This window comes from Dermacentor albipictus, chromosome 5, assembly GCF_038994185.2.
Source record: "Dermacentor albipictus isolate Rhodes 1998 colony chromosome 5, USDA_Dalb.pri_finalv2, whole genome shotgun sequence".
Lineage (NCBI taxonomy): Eukaryota > Metazoa > Arthropoda > Arachnida > Ixodida > Ixodidae > Dermacentor > Dermacentor albipictus.
Genome location: NC_091825.1, coordinates 130444012 through 130462890, shown reverse-complemented (window position 1 = coordinate 130462890; position 18879 = coordinate 130444012). Strand labels below are relative to the sequence as shown.

At 44.2% G+C, this 18879-nt stretch overlaps 1 protein-coding gene across 2 annotated transcripts in view; it reads left to right on the top strand.

The window, feature by feature from the left end:
• Positions 1-18879, top strand: part of LOC135906376 (brefeldin A-inhibited guanine nucleotide-exchange protein 3) — an 84353-nt gene that overhangs the window by 22999 nt on the left and 42475 nt on the right. The window contains exons 16-25 of one of the 2 annotated variants that reach the window (XM_065437744.1): positions 1799-1961; positions 3714-3821; positions 4383-4601; positions 5234-5489; positions 7096-7293; positions 9162-9326; positions 10896-11130; positions 12097-12276; positions 12829-13129; positions 15091-15256. In XM_065437744.1, coding sequence (XP_065293816.1) covers positions 1799-1961; positions 3714-3821; positions 4383-4601; positions 5234-5489; positions 7096-7293; positions 9162-9326; positions 10896-11130; positions 12097-12276; positions 12829-13129; positions 15091-15256 — 1991 coding nt within the window. The remainder of the gene's footprint in view (positions 1-1798; positions 1962-3713; positions 3822-4382; positions 4602-5233; positions 5490-7095; positions 7294-9161; positions 9327-10895; positions 11131-12096; positions 12277-12828; positions 13130-15090; positions 15257-18879) is intronic. The other variant, XM_065437745.1, reaches the window with a different exon arrangement.

Genomic DNA, 18879 nt, shown 5'->3' with positions numbered 1-18879 from the left:
TGACATATTTAAAACCTGGTGGATTCAGACTTCCAGTGTTTTTCCGCCAGCGATTCAAAAAATGTGTTTTCTGCAACGCTGATGCCGTATAATAGTGCACATTCCATACCAAAATGATTGCCACTCATCTGTGGCACTGAGTAAAATATGTGGACAAGTGGGATTCGTCCTTGACACGAAAAGGTTTAAAGGGACCACAAAACATGTTGAACATGGTCAGTAAGCTTGTGTAGTCACCAAGCGTTGTTACTGTCATGAAAATCTGAGGCATCTCTTATATCTGTATATGCAGGAGGGAGCTTACAATTGTGTTAAAGGCTGCTTGTCGTTTCCTTCAATTTTAAAAGCTCCTTCCACCTATTTTGCTTAATCTTATGCAAGAGTAAGCACAATGGTTACTGGGAGGATTTCGTAAACAGTCATGACTAAGCACTGCCTCTGCCAAAGACAGAAGCTGAGCAATCTCTTCACTGACAGGGCAGTGGCTTGATCTGTTAGTGGAGAATGCTACCACGGTGCTGATACTATGAACTTTGAGAGATGTGGTGCAAAAGAGGGTCATGACAAGTGTAAGGTGCAAATGACCAAATGCCTTGTTGCACTAGTGCATGAGAAAACAGGGCGGTTACAAGTGGTAGAATAAATGGCGTTAGCTGTGGTGCAGGCTTGGTGTTTCTTGCTTCAAATTTTGAGCTCATCAAATCGTGTGGGGTTCTGAAAGACCTGCTTACTCCATGACATTTAAGTGTAAGTAATGCTTTATGGCATTTTCGTTAAACTATTACGCTCTTCTCCGATGCTTGAGCGCTCGCTAGCTTTCTAAGCACACACTGACACAGCCAAAGGTGTTACGAGAACAATGGAACAATGATTTTAAAATGATGTTGATGCTATAATGACAGAAATTTTATGACAATGAGGATAATAGAATGCCAAAGACTGTATGACAAAAGTTGAACAACTACAGCGGCATCACGACAATGGTATGACAACAAATGCATGGCATTGACTCTATGGCAATGGCACAGCGACAATTCTGAAATGATGACGATGTTATAACAACAACATTGGGACGACAACAGCATGAGGACAATGGGGTGACGACAGGTGTAGCACGATGACGACGTGATGATTACTTTATGACGACTATGCTATGACGGCTGTATGGTAATGATGGCGTTACGACAACAGCGTGACCATTAGATGATGAAGCTGAAATGACGACAATGGAAGGACCATGACTGCATCAAGAAGGTGTGACAATGAATGCATGATGACGATGGTATGACAATGGTGCCATAGTTGCAATTGAATGATAGCTTGGTTATGATGAAATGATGAAGAAGAAATGACATCGATGAAACGATGAAGCTGCCTTTGTTTTTCGATCAACATCATTCCTTCTTCACCATACGACGACTGTATGACAGTGGCAGTGACGGTTCGTAAATGATGACAATAATATAACAATGACAGCATGACAACAATGACATGGGGGCAATGAGATGGTAACGATAGCATAATGGTGACTATATGACCAAATGGCATACTGCCTTTGACTGATTTGCGTCACATCACCGAGCAATCCTCTCTCACCTCTCTCACTGCAGACAGCACCAACAGCGCGAAACTGAGGAATGAGCTAAGAAATGCTGTAGCGTTTTAAGGTCTTTCGGAAACACACTCAACACACATACTGTTTTGTATTGTACAGTGCTGTATGCCATCACACAGAGCTGCAGTTTTTGTAAGCTCTTCGAGTTTTTGTTAAGTTGTTAACCAAATATCTCATGCGCAGGAAAAGTTTGTGGACGAGGTGCATGGAAGTGGCGTGCTGGTCTATCTCTCAGCAACATGGCTGTCGGAGCTGTACCAGCAAGTGCTTTCTAGAAGCTTGCTGTGTGAAGCTGGATATGAACCTGATTCCAAGACAAACCTTGCACTCATCAACTTGCTCACAGGTTAGCACTCATGCCTTGCACTCACATTTTTTTTTATTTCTGTGTTCTCACTACTACATTTGCTTCCAGGAAATCACTTGCTGAGTACAGGCTATATATGCCGTTGGGGTCCAACTGTAGAAACAGCTACTGCTGATGGATATAATAATCCCATAAAACATATGGATAAAATATAAAAGTTTCGTTCAGAGCTCTGACATGCAATAATTGCTATTACAAGTTCATAGCGTTTGATGTCAGTGTAAATGATTAGGTAGACCATACTGCACTGATACCGCTTCACTTCTTCACCACCACCATTGGTGCCAAAGCACCAGTTGTGTTCTTGTTGGCTGTTCTCTAGTGTCAGGGCACTTGGATGGCTTGTACATATATCTTGGGTGCTGGTGATGCTTCTTTCCTGCCCACAAGTACATTCAAGCATTCTCAGTTTCTGGGTCTGATTCAGGCTTAAGATTTTGCAAACTGAAAGTGATGCACACAAGCACATTTCAGACTGTTGTCAGCTTAAAAAAACAAAAACAGCTTGTCCATAGAAGAAAAAATTTAGGAAGTGGCAGCACTATTTTAGACAACCTTTACCAGCCTATGTCCTTTGACAATATACCATCACTGTTTTGTTCTCTGAGGCTGTCGATGGGAACTGAACTAACATGACTAACACTCAACACCAAAGTTTATGAATGTTTGATTTGCAATGTTTTAGTAGTTGATTCCATCTTATGCCTGCAGATTTTCTAATTTTCTCACAGCACTTAATAATTCTCTGCCCTCCTAGACTGCACTTCCCTTCCCTTCACTCATTCTGTAACTGTAATAAACCACTGGTTATCTGTCCTATGCATTGGGCCCCAGGTGTAAGATATAATCAGCTGGTGCTAGACCAAGGTAATTGCAAATTAGTAGGAAAGGCCTTCGTCCTGCAGTAGTCATCAGTAGGCTGATGATGATCATGATGTTCAAGTAGACGTGTGCCTATCACCTGCTCCATGTTCTGCATGTCATGCTATCGCAAGTAATTATTACATATGAGGTCAAGTTCATTGTTACTCGTGACACTTCAAGCTTGTCACATTGCACGTTAATTCTTACTTTCTTTTGTATTTCTTTCACATGGATACTAAAAGCCAGAAGTTCAGGAGCATGGTGTTTCATAGCTGACCATTACAACATTTGCAGAAATCATGCTTATGAATCTCTGCCCTTTCATAGATCTTTAAAAAAATAGTGTGTTCTTTTATTAAACAACTCTGTTTCCTCACTATATGACTCATCAATCCAGTTCACTTTATGCACCATTTTTCGTGTATGTTATGGCAAAAATCATTACAAGAACTTGGATTTGTGGCACCGCATCATCAGTAACGGGCTTCCTGAGCCGTGCCTATGATGCTTATTAACGAAAGATATAGAAAATGATTCAGAAGATGTTGTATTGCAGGTGTGTCTCAATTCAGCAATAAGCGAAATCAAGCATATGGATGTTCGGTATCTGATATGCAAAAACAGAGTGAATAAGTTATGATAATTATTTAAAAAGATATGATTGCGTTAACATAGGCTTTCTTCAAGCCTTTTGTCTATACCAAGAACCGCATCATTGATATCCTGTTTGAAGAAACTGCACATTAAAAGGAGGTTGCTCATCAGCTGATACATGCTATCATTAAAAGCACCATGTCATTGTCAGGTATGTAATGTAAGAACCTCTCTAGCCACTGGTAGTGAAGGCTGTTTTGCTTTCTTTTTCAGATGTAGATGGCCTGGGAAGTGATCAGTTAGGTTCACGTCAACTCTCTGATTATCGAAGACTTGAGAGGGCTGCCACCAATGTGGTGTTTACACCTCACATGCTGGCTGGTAAGTGGCTTGGCTACCCTTAAACGGAAAGCTAAAAAAAAGAAAGAACTCTGAAATGGAATACCTTCTTTGTTCTCAGTGAGACAAAGATACATGTGAGGCATGCAATCTGTTAAGAAGTCAGCATAAAAGGTGTGTTTCTATATTTTGAATCATTGCACAAGGGACTTGCACTGCATGTTCTGAAACACAAGCTGTGTAATTTGCTGGCTTTTGAATTAGATAAGTTGAGCTGTCTTGCATATGTGACCTAAATTTAGGTGGTAGTTTCAGGTATTCTCGCAGAAGTTCATGCTATGTTACTGCAATGTCATATTCGAATTGCCGCAAGCGAACATTGCCATGGAGCAAAATCTTATAGAGAAAATCGCACCTGGCAGACTTTTCCTCAAGGCATCCATGTCCTGCAGGAGTTAAATGAGCAGAAGTTGATTGCAACTGCCACTGGGAGAATTGTGCCATCACCTCATCTGCGAATGAGGTTATTCACGTACTAATCCCATCTGAGTGCACATAATCTGGTTCTTTTGTAACCACTTGTCTTTCTGTTATTTATTGCAGGCATGAAGTTTGCTCGCCACGTGCTGACTGCCTGCTGGGACACTATGCTGGAGGTTCTGTCGGTGCTCCTTAATGGCACCAACTCCTGTGGCATTGCAAGCTCCTTGGGCCTCTTGCTGGGCACAGATGGTGCCAAGGAAGACCATCGCAAGGCCCGGGAGGCTGTGGCCAACTGCCTTGATGGGCTGCAGTGTGCTGCCAAGCTCTGCAACGTCCTTGGTGAGATTTTGTTCTCTGCATTAAGGCATTCAACTAATAGAAATTGATGGGCTTTAACAGTTCCAAGGTGACACCTTGATTATAACAGATGCCGCAGTAGAGGGCTCTGAGATAACTCTGTTCATGCCAGTAGCTCAGTTGCTGTAGTATTCTGCTGTTGAGCATGAGGTTCTACTCTGATGGGGATGGAATGCAGAAATGTTAGTGTACTTATATTTAGGTGTATATTAAAGAATTGCAGGTGGTCAAAATCAATACGAGCCCTGCACTACAGCAACTGCCACAGCCTGTGACTTTTTTTTGGAACTCTGGACCCCATAATTTGATTTAGGTTCTTTAAAAGATTATTTCTACCTCTTGGGGTTCTTTAATAATGTTTCTATGTCAACATGGGCTACTATTTCTGCATTGGACATATGTTAGAATGAAAGCATAGCCAGTATGCAAGAACACCAGGCATTCAAAATTAATCTGGTGCCCTTCGGTGCGTCATCTCTCATGTCCTAGATGTTGCTTTGGGACGTTAAATGCCATTTATATCACTACATGTTCACAGCTATCCTCATTAGTGCAAAATTCATGCATGCGAGACTACTGTTGTGCTTTCGGTCACATGGTTCTGTTTGTTATAGGCCTGCAGACGAAATGTGGGGCCATCTTTGCCCAGCTGGCAGCGGCATCGTGTCCGGTTTTGGACCCCAGTGGGGCTGTTGCAGGCCACTCGCGTAGGTCGGCTTCCAGGAAGGACCGTCTCCGCAAGACAATGCTCTCTAGCCGCAGCAAGTCTGTGCGGCTGCATGCATCGCATGTTCTCAGTATGGATGTCCTGCTCAGCCGGGGCCTTGAACTGGGAAGTCACAGCGCTGTGTGCTGGAAGCACGTGTTCAGGTGCAGTGCCGCTTTACGATCTTCTCATGTGTCTTGGTTGCTACATTCTGAAATGGTGTGCACAGTTAAATCACGCATAAAGCGCATGAAGTAATTGAGCTGTGATTTAGCTCATTCTTTATCGAATTAAGAGATTTGCTGTAAGCATTCACTTTAATCCTTTTTCAGTGCACAGGATTTGTTTGAAACTCAGCAAATGTTTTACTACAATGGTCATTTATCTGTGCTGTAAAACCTAATTCGAAGTCTTCCAGACTGAGAGGGGTACCCCAATTAAACACGATTTTCAATTATCCCAGAACAAAAAAAATGTAAATATGAGTCGTAAAACGTCATACAAAGGCAACACACCCTTATTGATTGGTGAGTAGTGCTAAGAATTGCAATAAAACCAAAATTTTGGGTGCTGCACGGTGTGCCACTAAACTTTCAGACTGATCCACGAGCACAATGTTGCAACCATAGTAGAGTTTAATCAACTCGGCACTAAACATTGTGGTTGTAATTGAGAGAACAGTGTTACACTCACAAACAATTTTCTGTGGTCATGAAGGGAAAACTATGGAGGCGGAGCCTCGACACATGTGTTACCGCACCAAGTAGTCCGCCAGCGTTTAACAGTGCTTTTGGTTGCTTGGAAAAGACGCTGAATCAGCGCAGCTTCTAAGTGCGATGGTTTCACGTTTGCCCAGACGCGGAAGGGAAAAGTTGCAAAATAAGTAATTTTTTACATTCATTGGTGCGCTTTGTTAACTGTTGATAATAAGGTGTTTATGTTTTCTCTTCCCCAGCTTAAACCAATGTGAATGAAAACGTGGGACTCTTTTCAGAAGCGCTCTCACCTGTATGCACTTTGCCTCCGTAGCTTTCCTTTTATAGCCAGAGAAAGTTATCCGCGAGTATAGTTAGGGCGCGATGTTTGGTGCTGTCTATTATAGTAAGAAAGAGGCTACTGGAAGAATGAAAGTACAGTCTGAAGAAACGGAAAATAATATGAAATGATGACGTTAATAAATTTGAAGACATGTAAACCACCTCTCCACTTGTAAGCAAGGCTCTGTCATGGGACTTGTGCGCTGCAACACAAGCAGCAAAGGCTGTGTTTCCCAAATTTGCCACTTATCTCACTCACTTGTCGAGTAAACTTCTGAAACCGTCACAGTCCCCACTTTGAATGGCAGCCTCTTTGTCATTAGTCAACTTCTACCAATCAGCTTGCAAAGCTGTCCATGACAGTACACACATATCAATTCAGTGGTACTTCATACAAATATGCCCATATGCCATCCAAGCTGTCTACCCTGTAGATTATATTTATGGGGACCAGCTCTTTGCCTTCATGTCTTATCTAGGCATTAGCTGTGGTACGCAGCAGTGTTACGTTAAATTAGATTAGGGTAGGCATTGTTAAGCTCCGCTACCATAAGTGCTGCCACACCTCTGCAGCACTGCAATGTGAAGGATGTCTTCACAATGGGCATGCTTAGCATAGAAAAATGGGTGGCTGAAGTGTTGTCGAGAGTCCCTGCCTCACGATGGTGGTTTGATAACTTTCTATGTATCAGTGTTGATTATGATGAGGCTCAGCTGCACTGTACATGTTCAGGTGCTGCAGCTACATATTGGAGCTGGAACAGAGCTGCTTCCAGGTTAAGCCAACCTCTTCATCACCTTCGGGGTCTTCTCACCTGAAGCTGCAGCTCTCCTCCTTCTCGTGGGGTGAAAAGGTTCAACAGGCACTGAGCCCAAAGCCCCAGCCTTCCTCTGACTGTCTGCTGCTTCAGCCACCATCTGAGCAGTTTGAGTGAGCTCCGTCCTTGCCCTCAGTCGAATGTTCCTTGTCATGGTTTCTCTTCGCAAAACGTGTAGCTTGCCTCATTAATTTCATTTATGTCTAGCTAAAAGGGCCCCTCACCAGGCCCCATTGCAAATTTTGGTTATGCACTGGAAGTTTGAGGATGACATCTAGAAAACTTATTACGACAATAACTTTTTTATTGGTTAATTATTAGAGGATCTGCAAGCCACATTCCTTCCCTGCCTACTCCCATACCACAGTCGAGAGACTGCATCATACTTACGCCACAAATCCCGCCTCCTTCTTTTTTTTCTCTCTTCCTTCTTTGCTATGTGGTCCACTTCTGGTTGGTGTTGCACATTATGCATTGGATGATTCATTATTGTCACGTGCCATAATAAGTGACTTTGCAGGATGTGTGTCTTATGTAGAAGCGCTTGCGCTGAAACCTTGACTCTCTGGCTAGAGGCAGGGCGCACTTAAAAAAGATGTCACACTTGCTTCTTTTCAAAATTCCAGCCATTGTTGTACCATGCAGCCGTTTCATACTTTGCAGACACAAATGGCACCATGTGACCTACGCAACCCTGCTTGTCTATTTTCAGTGACCAGACCTGGTGACGGGCCCTATAAAAGGGTTCTGGAGCGCCGCTCACTGATTAAGCTGTTTCTACACTCGCCCCCCCCCCCCCCCCCCCCCCTCACACACACGCATTTTCTTTCATAATTTTAGGTGTTTGTCCATGCTTGGTGCGGGGTGCTCGCAGTACATGACCAGCCATGAGCAAATGTTGCTTCTCATAGTTATTTTTCTCTTTTTTTTAATCTGTAGCCTGTGAACATGCTTCACTGTACCATTATAACAAACCTACCAATTGTAGCTTTCATAATTTACAAGAGTATAGTAGTACCTGAAGTTTTGCCAAGACAAAAGAAGGTGCGAGGTGCCGATGTTGAGATGCAGAAAGGACTGAGATGCAGGATCGATCAAAGAGGGTTATTGTAGAGCTCCCTTTCAGGCAAACAAAGTGAAAGAAAATGCCAGTCTGAAAAACATTAGCTACAATAAAGTTTAGTTCAGAAACAAAAAATAAAGCATTTAAATTTGACAAGTAATATGCTACTTTCATTGCTAGTTGCCATTAATGGAGAAATGGTGTAATACACAAAAGTAAACATATTGTGCAACCTGATAACATGCTAAAATGCTAGTGTCATTGTAAATATGAAGTAGATCCAGTAAAAAAAAATGGCTGTTTTTTTTCTTTAACATTTTGTTATGCAAATAAATTAGTTAGTTTCTCTTGGAGTCTTTCATATTCTGGGTATAAGATCCACACATTAAAGCGCCAAAACTTTATGGTGAGTTGCGTGTTTTTTGGTGAAAATATTACCAACTTATTCGTGCGCTCTATATGTGCAATTTGGCATTAAACAAGAACTATGTTTTTTGCCAACACCAACAAGAAGCTTCGTTTATAGCGATTCCCATAGCACGTGGGATCTGCTTTGTATATGTATATATGAAACATTAACTATACTATAAGGCAGTTCTCTCCGCAGCTAACTTGTAGGAAAAGTGCCTTTTGCAACTGCGCACACTTGTAGATGTTTTTTTTTTTTTTTTGTTACGGTCCACCCTGCTTAGACCGTCACAAATTTCCTTGGATCCTTTGGCCGTGAAGTCTACATGGTAACCTTTGTGCACTTCATTCAGACATCTGTATGCCCCATTACTTCCATCACTACTAATCCCACATGGTCATTTGGAATTCCTATATGAAAGTCCCTATGATCCCTTATAATTGTACGGAGCTTTTTGGGACATGTGGGTTGTGTCAACAAAGTAACTGACAACTTCGTTCAATATGCAGGGAGGAAATGGCAGTGGAAGCCCTGTCAATGCCTGGTGTTGGTCATGCGGGCAACGCCAATGTCGGGGACCTGGTGAAGAATGCCACCCAAGCCACTGGCTCCTCCATCCTCGTGGGCAAGCAGCTGCAACCATTAATAGAAGCACTCTCGCAGCTGGTCGACAGGTGTGTGCATTTGCTTTGACTCGTGTGGTTGGGTCATTCAACAACTTTGCAGAGCACATGCCCACCTTGGTTGGCCAGGGTTTTTGCATAGTATTGTTGTCGTGCCAGCGAAAAGCCAACTCTAGGCTCAGTGCCTGTCTGAATTTTCTGCTGTTAATGTTAATGTATTGGCATACTAACCACACCAAGCATGTACCTGCAAGTCTTCATCAGTGCAGCTGATTCTTTGCCACCCATCACTGTGTTCTCCTTCCTTTGATATCCACTCGCTTGGTCAAACGGATCACTGGTTATTTTTCTAGCCACAATATAAGTGCAGGTCAATTCCTTCCCCCTTAATTTTGAGCTAGAATTTTGGCAACTTCCATTGGTTGCCAAATTTAGGTTTCTTTTGATATCTCAACAGTATGTCTATTATTTCTATAGGCTTTAGTGTATATACAGGGTGTCCCAACTATCATGCACCAAGTAACTCCTGGTGAGTCTGCTTGATGGCGCTGCTTTCGGGGCAGGTTGGTGCATGGTCGCATGGTATATTATTGCTATAGCAATTTTACGGACACTTCAGGCACATTTCTGTCATCGGCATTACTGCGATGTTCCATATAAAGTCCAAATGCAATAACATCGTGGCCACGCACTGTACACTTTGTGTGCTAGTGAAAGCGTGCGAGAGTGAGCAGAGTATCTTGGCTCAGTCTCGCACACGCAATGGAGTAAGGTGAGAAGGAAGTGCATTGTCTTCGATCACGTGCAAGGCACTGCCGGAGTAGGGAGGTGGGTGTTCTAATCCATAAGCGACTGCGTATGGTGCAGCTGAGCGCGGCTATATGGGCCCTATTTTAGAAGTGATCTGTGATGCGGACAAAGTCTAGGTGCATTAAGAGGTGATGGCTTTGTGAGTGCTATGTTCTTGCCGCTTAGAGACAGCACGAAGGTCAATTTCTCGTTGCTGCTGCCACGCTTCTTCACGCGGACGTTTTGACAGCAAGTGTCCGTGTTCATCAAGTGATATGTGTTCATATTTGCCTGTGCATGCATGACACCATGCTTGTTAATTTGGTTATTAAGCGACTGTTTAGAAGTTTATACAGCCGATAAAACTACTGTCCTTACTTTCTATAGCTCTCTGATAATTTGCTATCACAATCAATGCTTTGTCTCTCTGCTGAAACTGAGACATTTTTTTCATATTTTATGCACTTACTTTTGCAACTGGAAAGAATAAACTTGCAATTAGCATATTGCTGAAAACATACCAGTTTGATGTTTGATATAGTAAATTTCTACGACTTTATAATTGACATCTTCACAATTGGAACACTAATTTATGAGTTAGATGTCACAATTGAGCAGTTTATTGTCATCAACAATAAATATTACTTGCAGATGTCCATCAAACTGACCGGGAACATTGTATACTTACTTCTATTCACCAAATATAATCAATATATTTTTTTAAACTATGCGCATGATGGTTGCGACACCCTCTAGAGACACTACGAGTAGTGAAAGAGTGTAACCTGAATGCTTATAAGCAGGGTCTTTCCCTCTGTTTGTGCTGGACAGGCTTTTTGATGAGGCAGCTGGCAAGCTGAACCTCTGTGCTTTGGTCGACTTCCTGTCGGAGCTCTGTGCTGCCAGCCGGAACCAGCTGTTCAACCATGGCGCCCCGATCAGCGCTCGCCACCCTGTGCTGCTGCTGAACAGACTGAGCGAGGTTATGCTTCGATGTTCCCGTGGCGGTCGACCACTAGTGCACATCATGAAGGCCTGGAGTGTCGTGGCTCCTCACTTTGTAGAAGTGAGTTCTCTTTCTGAGACTTGGAAGGCTTAGTAATTAAGTGACAACCCATCCCATTGTGACTTTGTGAACTGTGAAATTCTGGCAGTGAGGTTGGCTGTGAATAAACCCTGCAACAGCTCGCTATGGCACTGCATAACATTCGTGACATATATCAGAAGTGGTGCGGGTTGTGTGCACGTTGAGATTTAGACTGGGATATACATGGTCTGCATGATCTGCCACATTATGTAGCGTCCCAGCAGCATTAGCATATTCAACACCACCAGAAACAGTGCAGCATGCGCATTATGGCTGTGGCAGGTGGCGTGGCATGACAACATAGGTGAACATCTAGCGGAGAAGGGATGATGCACATCTTGGTACCCGTGTTGTAACATGTAACAGGCAGCTGGACAGTGGACTGATGACTCAGGCTGTCTTCGTATCAAGGCCTTGGTGACAACACTGACAGACACTTGCACTGTACCGGTCATGTATGGTACTAGCATATGGCACAGGCCAGTAAGAGTGATCTATTGCCAGTGTGGACATTGTGTTGATGTTGTGATGCAGAGCGAGGCTGGTGCTATTGGTAGGAGCACAGGTCAGCAGCCAGCTTTGCATCAGTGCTACTGGTTGGTGCCACTGAGGTGCTCGAGACAGTCGTCATGTCTCTAACTCCAAGTGGAAAAGGAATACAAGGGTGCTCAATGGCAGAGACAGTCACAAATTGTTTTTAGAGCTCAATTATTAAGGATGGGCTGTTTTAGTGTGCAGCTATTAAATAAGTGGCGCATATTCAAGGATCCTATAAGAAATCCTTATCTTCTTTGTTCGCTGCTCTGAACATAAATATTTCAGGTATCCTAAAATCGTGTGTTAGCTCTGTATAGACTTGCTGTTAAGCACTGGGTGTCACAGCGCAATGCATAATTACAATTCATGGGTTCAACTGCCTTTAATGAGGGCCATTTCTTCCCTAAGGTGGCTTGTCACAAGGACCACGTGATTGCCAAGAGGGCAGTGGCTTCAATCCATGACATTGTGGGTGCCCTGTTGTCGACACACATTGATCTCCCTCACTTCCACTTCAATGAGGCGCTGTTCAAGCCTTTTGAGAACATTCTCTGCCTGGAGCTCTGTGACGTTGACATTCAGGAACAGGTAGGCTGCCAGGGTGCTAAGTATCTATAACACACATTATGCTGTCGCATACTGTGTAATGCTAAGCTTTCTTAAACACAAATGCATTGCTTCACGCAAATGCCTTCTGGTGTGCTTTGCCACTCAAAATGTATGAGATTTAAGGAATTCTGCTAAGCAGGCTTTGAGACAGTGTAGGTGAGAGTTCAACATATAACTTTTTCACTCTCAGGTTCCACACCTGCATGAGGTTGCGCCATATAATGAGAATTGAAACATCATAACTAGTGCCAAAAGACACAGAACCATAACAAGAAGGACACAGGACACGATGCTAGTCTTTAACTAATTTCTGACTTTCCAAACAGACATAATCCATGGGGGGTGTACAGAACCAAGACACTAGAAAAAAAATTGTTTTCCTTTCACAATGAAAACTCATGTGGACAGATTAATAGGCAGTCTCTCTTAGTGATTAGAGCTCCAGTGGTGGCCAGGCAGATCATTTCCTTGTGGTATTAAAATATTGCACAGCCACTAATATGCTCCTTAAACAATTTTTTCTTTCTTCAGATTGTGAGCTGCATCTGTGAGTTTGTCGAAGGATCAACTGCAGAGATTCGCTCTGGTTGGCGGCCACTGTTTGGTGCTCTGCGGGCTGTGCGTATGCCATGTGCTGTAGCAGGACCCCACAGTCAACATGGCAGCTCCACCAGTAGTGCCATATCAGAAAGAGAACAGCTGGAAAGAACTCATCACCTGCGAGTAGTTCTTGACGTGTTTGATGCCTTCCTTGGCACGGACAATCCAAGTGTCTTTGCTAATGCTGCTGTGGACTGCCTCCTCTGTCTTCTGAAGCATGTCCGAGGACCAGGTACCTCCTTCCAAACTTGCAAGGGGTGCACTTAACAATACCTATTTGTTCACATCTGCTGTATCCTTACAGGCTAGGGTAATGCCTATGATGGGAAGAATGTTTGCTCAATAAATAGCTGGTAAGATTGTAAGAACTAGTACAAAGAAAGTGATGCAGTAAATTACAATGTAGAGAGGAGCATAATGAATGTGCTTGTTCAGTCATTGACAGGCTAGGGCGATCATGCATGCAATGAAAAGCAATTTCTTCTTTTTGCATAGGTGCTTGTTTGTAAATGAAACGGGTGTTACAATGCATATTTTAAAAAAGTGTCTAGTTGGGTTGTGGCAGGGCTATGGGCAGATAGAACAGATATGAATTGACTTTCGACATCACGAAGCTTTAGAACACCTAATTCCATTCTGGTAATCATGGCATTCAATAAAATGAGGTTTATTATAAGGTGAGGTTCACTGTAATACCACATATATACAGGCTGTCTCAGTTATCACACACCGAGCTTTAAAGAAGATGGCTCATTTTACGCAAATAAGATCGGGTGCATGTTGTTTCAAGTTCAATTGGGAAATCACCAGTATTTCCTGACATCTGATTAGTTAATTAAAAGTAATTATATGACTTTTTAATTATTGTTCTAATCGTCAAGATGAATATAGAGAGTTGTAGATAACCGAAAGAAGTGTCAAAAATGAAATGTTTCCAGCAAGGTGCACTTTGCATTTGTATTTTTTCTAGTGAAGTAAGAAAACCCATAAAATATGAAAAATATCATGTGGCTATGCACCCATGTGCTTGGGATAGTAGTGCCTTCAAACAATCTCTGTGGGAGAGCAAGCATGCATGCTGACTAGTCAAGTTCAAATTATATTGCGAAGGCCAGTTTCAGGATCCAAGCAATGGATGTATTGGCACATAGAAATGCATAAGTGCCAACTGGTACTTTCAGTTTGGATCAAATTAACAAAAAAAAATGAATCAAAGTCAAATTAACGGAATTCTACTGCACTTAAGTGCACTCACACACATTGGGCAATGAGCATGATCATTTGTTTTGCCTGCGCGAACACTGATGGCAGCGCCGTTTCATCTCATGACATTACATTTTGCACCTCGTCTGGGGTGCACACATTAGTCATCAGTGGCTGCCATGCTCCACAGGGCTTTCACACAAATGAACATACATAGCTGTGTATTGACATCAAAACATTAATTCTGCTTGTAATGAACTCCGCATTGCAGAAAAACTTATAGCCTTTTGGTTACCTTAAGCTAGCAAACAGAGCTAGTAAATGGGTTTAGTCAATTTTGTGGAAGTCCACATGGTTTAGAGGAAGGCTTATGCAAGAACAAACTTCAATCCATCGAACAGTAGCAGAATGTTACATGGCAGTAGCAGAATGCTACAGAAGCAGAATGCTACTAAATACCTATGGAATCTTGCTGTTCTTGAAAATCAGACTTCATGGTCCCTGAGACATACATTGAACCTAGATTCCATCCCCTCACTATGCAGTGCTCTCAGGACAAATTTTTTTGCAAATTGTGAATTTAGGAGACCAAAGTAGGTCCATTGGCTGCCTTTTACAGTTTGGTGGGTGGCAGTTTTAGGTTGTATACTTGATGTGATGTGTAATGATGTGTGTTTTGTTGAATTCTTGTGTGGTGTTGGGAAGCATATCTGTGTAATCTAAGAGTTGGGACACAAAGGAGGTAGGCCATAAAGACATGACAGGGCACTTTGTCATCTGTGAAATTGAACTTGCCTACAGTATTTTGATTTTGCGTACCAGAGTTAGGTACTTGTGGCCTATAACACTTTTGAGCTCATCATATATTCGTTTGTCACTGTGTGACATTTTCTGTTTTCATTTTGTTTTCCAAGTGTTAATGTCATAAATTTAGTCAGTCAAATAGTACATCACTGACAACACAGCCTCCTGTCACTCAAACCTTTTCAGCTGAGTTGCAAGACCAGGCTGACCCTGAGGCATGCCTTGCTCAAGACGTGGAGGTGATCCCACTCAACTTGTGCCAAGCTGCCCTGCGCTACCTGGAGAGGTGTGCCCAGATGCTCTCCTCGATGTACCTGATGCCGGCATGTCCCGTCTTCCACTCAGCTCGCAGGTGAGCCTCTTTCCCTTTGTAAGTTTTTTTTTTTGTGTATTTGTTAAGATTTCAGCAAACCTTTTCCATCTATTATATACAGAGTAGACTCCCTTTAAAAGTACTATGTGACACATCTCCTGCCTAATTAGCTGTTCATTTGCTTTCTCCCAGTGTCCCTGTGCTTTTATCATTTCAGAGATCATTGCGTTGCATTGTTGCATTACAATTCAGGTCTGTCCTTTCCCAGTCAAATGTCGGCATCCATATGCTTCACATTTTAAAAACTCTGCGTTGCATTACGCCAGTGAATATACTTTCGTGCGTAGCGACAGCAGCATCGACGTCACATGAGGATTCCATAGGCGCTCGCGTCTACACGAGGCATGAGCAGCTGGCACGCTCCGGAATGGGCTAACGTTCCGAAAGGGATTAAAAAAAGACTACACTAAGAGATCGGGTGTCAATTTTTCCTCTCCCACGAGAGCCCGAGACTTTACCAGTCTACGTGGCCGCTCGTCACCACAGTTTGGTGACCATGGATGTGGTACTACCATACGCTCCTGTGGTAGAGACAACCATGGGCAAGACCAACGCTACGAGAGCTCAAGGCCAGAACCCTTTCGAGGAATGCGGTGAGCCCTCCTGTTCGGCCATTGCTGTGCGCCTCCCACAGTACTAGGACCAGCATCCCCTGGCGTGGTTTTTTCAGGCCGAATCACAATTTCAAGTTGCTGGTATCCGCTCTCAAGCCTCAAAGTTTCATTACGCCATTGCAGCGCTCTTGCCCGCCGCCATTGACAAAGTAGCAGATTTGTTGAACTCCCCATTGTCTACTGCCGCCTATGACGATCTCAAGGCAGCCCTGCTACAGCGTACAGCAGCTTCACAGCGTATCATCTCACATCAAGCAACTTCAGTCCGTTGAAGAACTTGGCGACCGATGGCCTAGTCAACTTCTTTACCAAATGAGCCAGCTGCTCGGAAACAACGTGAGATCCATCGACGTTGTGCTGTTGCGCTAATTATTTTTGCAATGACTCCCGGCTAACGTGCAGATGTTCCTGACGACAGCCACCACCATGGACCTTACCGGACTTGCCGCTTTGGCCGACAAAGTCATGGAAGTAGCCACGCCAATCATCGCAGCCACGGCATTGTCTCCGGGTGACAATACAATCGCCCTGCAAAGCCTTCGCTGCTTTTCAGCAGCACAATCTCCGCTCAACTTCTTGTGTGAGTGCCTGGAACGTATCATCTGTGGAGCGGAACATCGCCGCACGTCATCTCGTCGCCCACGCAGCTGTAGTTCCAGCAAATCAAGATGTACGGGCACCTGCAATGAAACATCAACTACAACGTCTGGAGTTTGCTACTACCACCGCCATTTTGGAAACGATGCTTGTCAATGTCAGCGTCTCTGCACTTGGCCGGTAAACAGGTCAGCCAACCTCTAATGGCGACAAGTGGTCCAGCCCAACACACAACTAGCCTTTTCTATGTGACGGACAGAGTTATGGGACAACGGTTCTTAGTTGACACAGGAGCTACTGCCAGCATTCTCGCTGCAAACCACTACGACCGAAAAGTGACACCTGTGTCGTTTTTGCAAGCCGTCAATGGCACCAGGGTTCGAGTTTTCTCGTCACGCTCTGTTGGCCTTCAACAAGCGTTCCGATGGATTTTCCTGGTTGCAGGCGTCAATCGTGCAGTCATTGGAGCAGATTTCTTGCACAACTACAGACTCCTCGTTGACGTTCAACGACACCGTCTCATTGACTCCATGACCCAGCTATCCGTTCTTGGCGTCCCATCATCAGGCACATCACCGATCACACCTATTTCTGCCATGTTGGACGAACCTTTCGCCATGCTCTTATGCGAGTTTCCCACTTTGACGCGCCTGCCAGACTGGACGCAACTGGTGCAACATGATGTGTGCCATCACGTCATCACGTTTGGCCCATCAGTCTATTTCCGACCCTGGCGCTTGTCCCCGGAGAAACTCAACATCGCTCGCGCAGAGTTCGGACGCATGCTGCAACTTGGCATCATCCGCCCTTCCTCCAGTAATTGTGCATCATCACTTCACATGGTACCTAAGAAGACAGGAGACTGGCGCCCATGCGGCAATTACCGGGCACTAAACAATGTTACAGTTCCTGATCACTACCCTCTACCGAACATTCAGGACTTCACTGTAACATTGCACGCTAAGATCGATCTCGTTCGCGCCTATCATCAGCTACCGGTCGCTGAAGAAGGCATTCCCAAGAGTGGCATCACCACACCCTTCGGTCTTTTTGAATTTTTCTGCATGCCTTTCACTTTACAGAACGGGGGCCAATCCTTTCAGCGCTCCATCGATTCCATCACCTGAGGCTTGCCTTTCATTTTTGCATACATTGACAACCTTCTTGTTGCAAGCTCTTCCGCAGAAGAACATCTTCACCACTTGCGGTTGTTGTTTTCACGCCTTTCCAGTAAAGGAATTGTCATCAACGCCGCCAAGAGCGAATTCAGTCAACCCGAACTCGATTTCCTCGGTCACATCGTCGACGCTACCAGCATTCGACCACTGCCGTCCAGGATTCGCGTCATAGAAAAGCTTCTCTGACTGACCACACTCGCCAATCTTCGCCAATTTCTTGGATTTGTCAATTTCTACCACCGATTCATTCTCGATTGCGCACGACTTATGGCTCCGCTAGACGCTCTGCTGCTAAACAAACATAAACAAGTGCTTCAGTGGACTGAAGAGGCCACCGACGCTTTCACAAGAGTCAAGTCTGCCCTAGCCGACGCCACGCTGCTTAGACACCCAAAGCCAGACATGCCCATTGCCATCATGACCGACACTTCAAACACCACCGTTGGTGCCGTTCTGCAGCAATTCATCGACAATGCATGGCATCTACTCACCTTTTCCTCCAAGAAACTGAAGCCTGCGCAGTCCCGCTACAGCATGTTCGGCCGTGAATTACTTGCCGTTTGCCTAACTATCAGACATTTTCTCTTGTTTCCTAGAAGGCCGTGCATCTACTGTCTTGACTGACCACAAGCCCCTTGTGCACGCTATGAATAGTTCGGTTTCCTGTTACTCGCCTCGCGAGAGTCAACACCTTTCCTACATCTCCTAGATTACCGCAACGTTCCGCCACATCAAGAGCACCAGCAACGTTCCAGCCAACGTTCTGAGTTGCGTCACTGCTGTTTCCACATTGACGTCCGAACCTTTCACCATCGATGTTGATTTACCCGCCAGTCAACAGCGTTACAGCACCGAACTTCGTACGCTCTGGAATTCGTCAACGTCCCTGACATTGGAGGACATCATTGTGACCCCAGATAGAACATCCGTCGTCTGCGACACTTCTGCCGACACACCTAGACCATACATTCTGGCATCCCTTCACAGATGTCTATTCGAAACCATACACAACCTGTCGCATCCTGGCGTACGCGCGACACAAGTTTCTCTCCAGTCGTTTCGTTTGGCCTCGGCTAAACACGCATGTTCGCGATTGGGTTTGCTGCTGTTTGTCGTGTCAACGCTCTAAGATCCAGCATCACCCCATTCTGCCTGCACATCTTTTGTTCCACTGGATGCTCGTTTTGACACCGTACACCTGGACCTCGTTGTC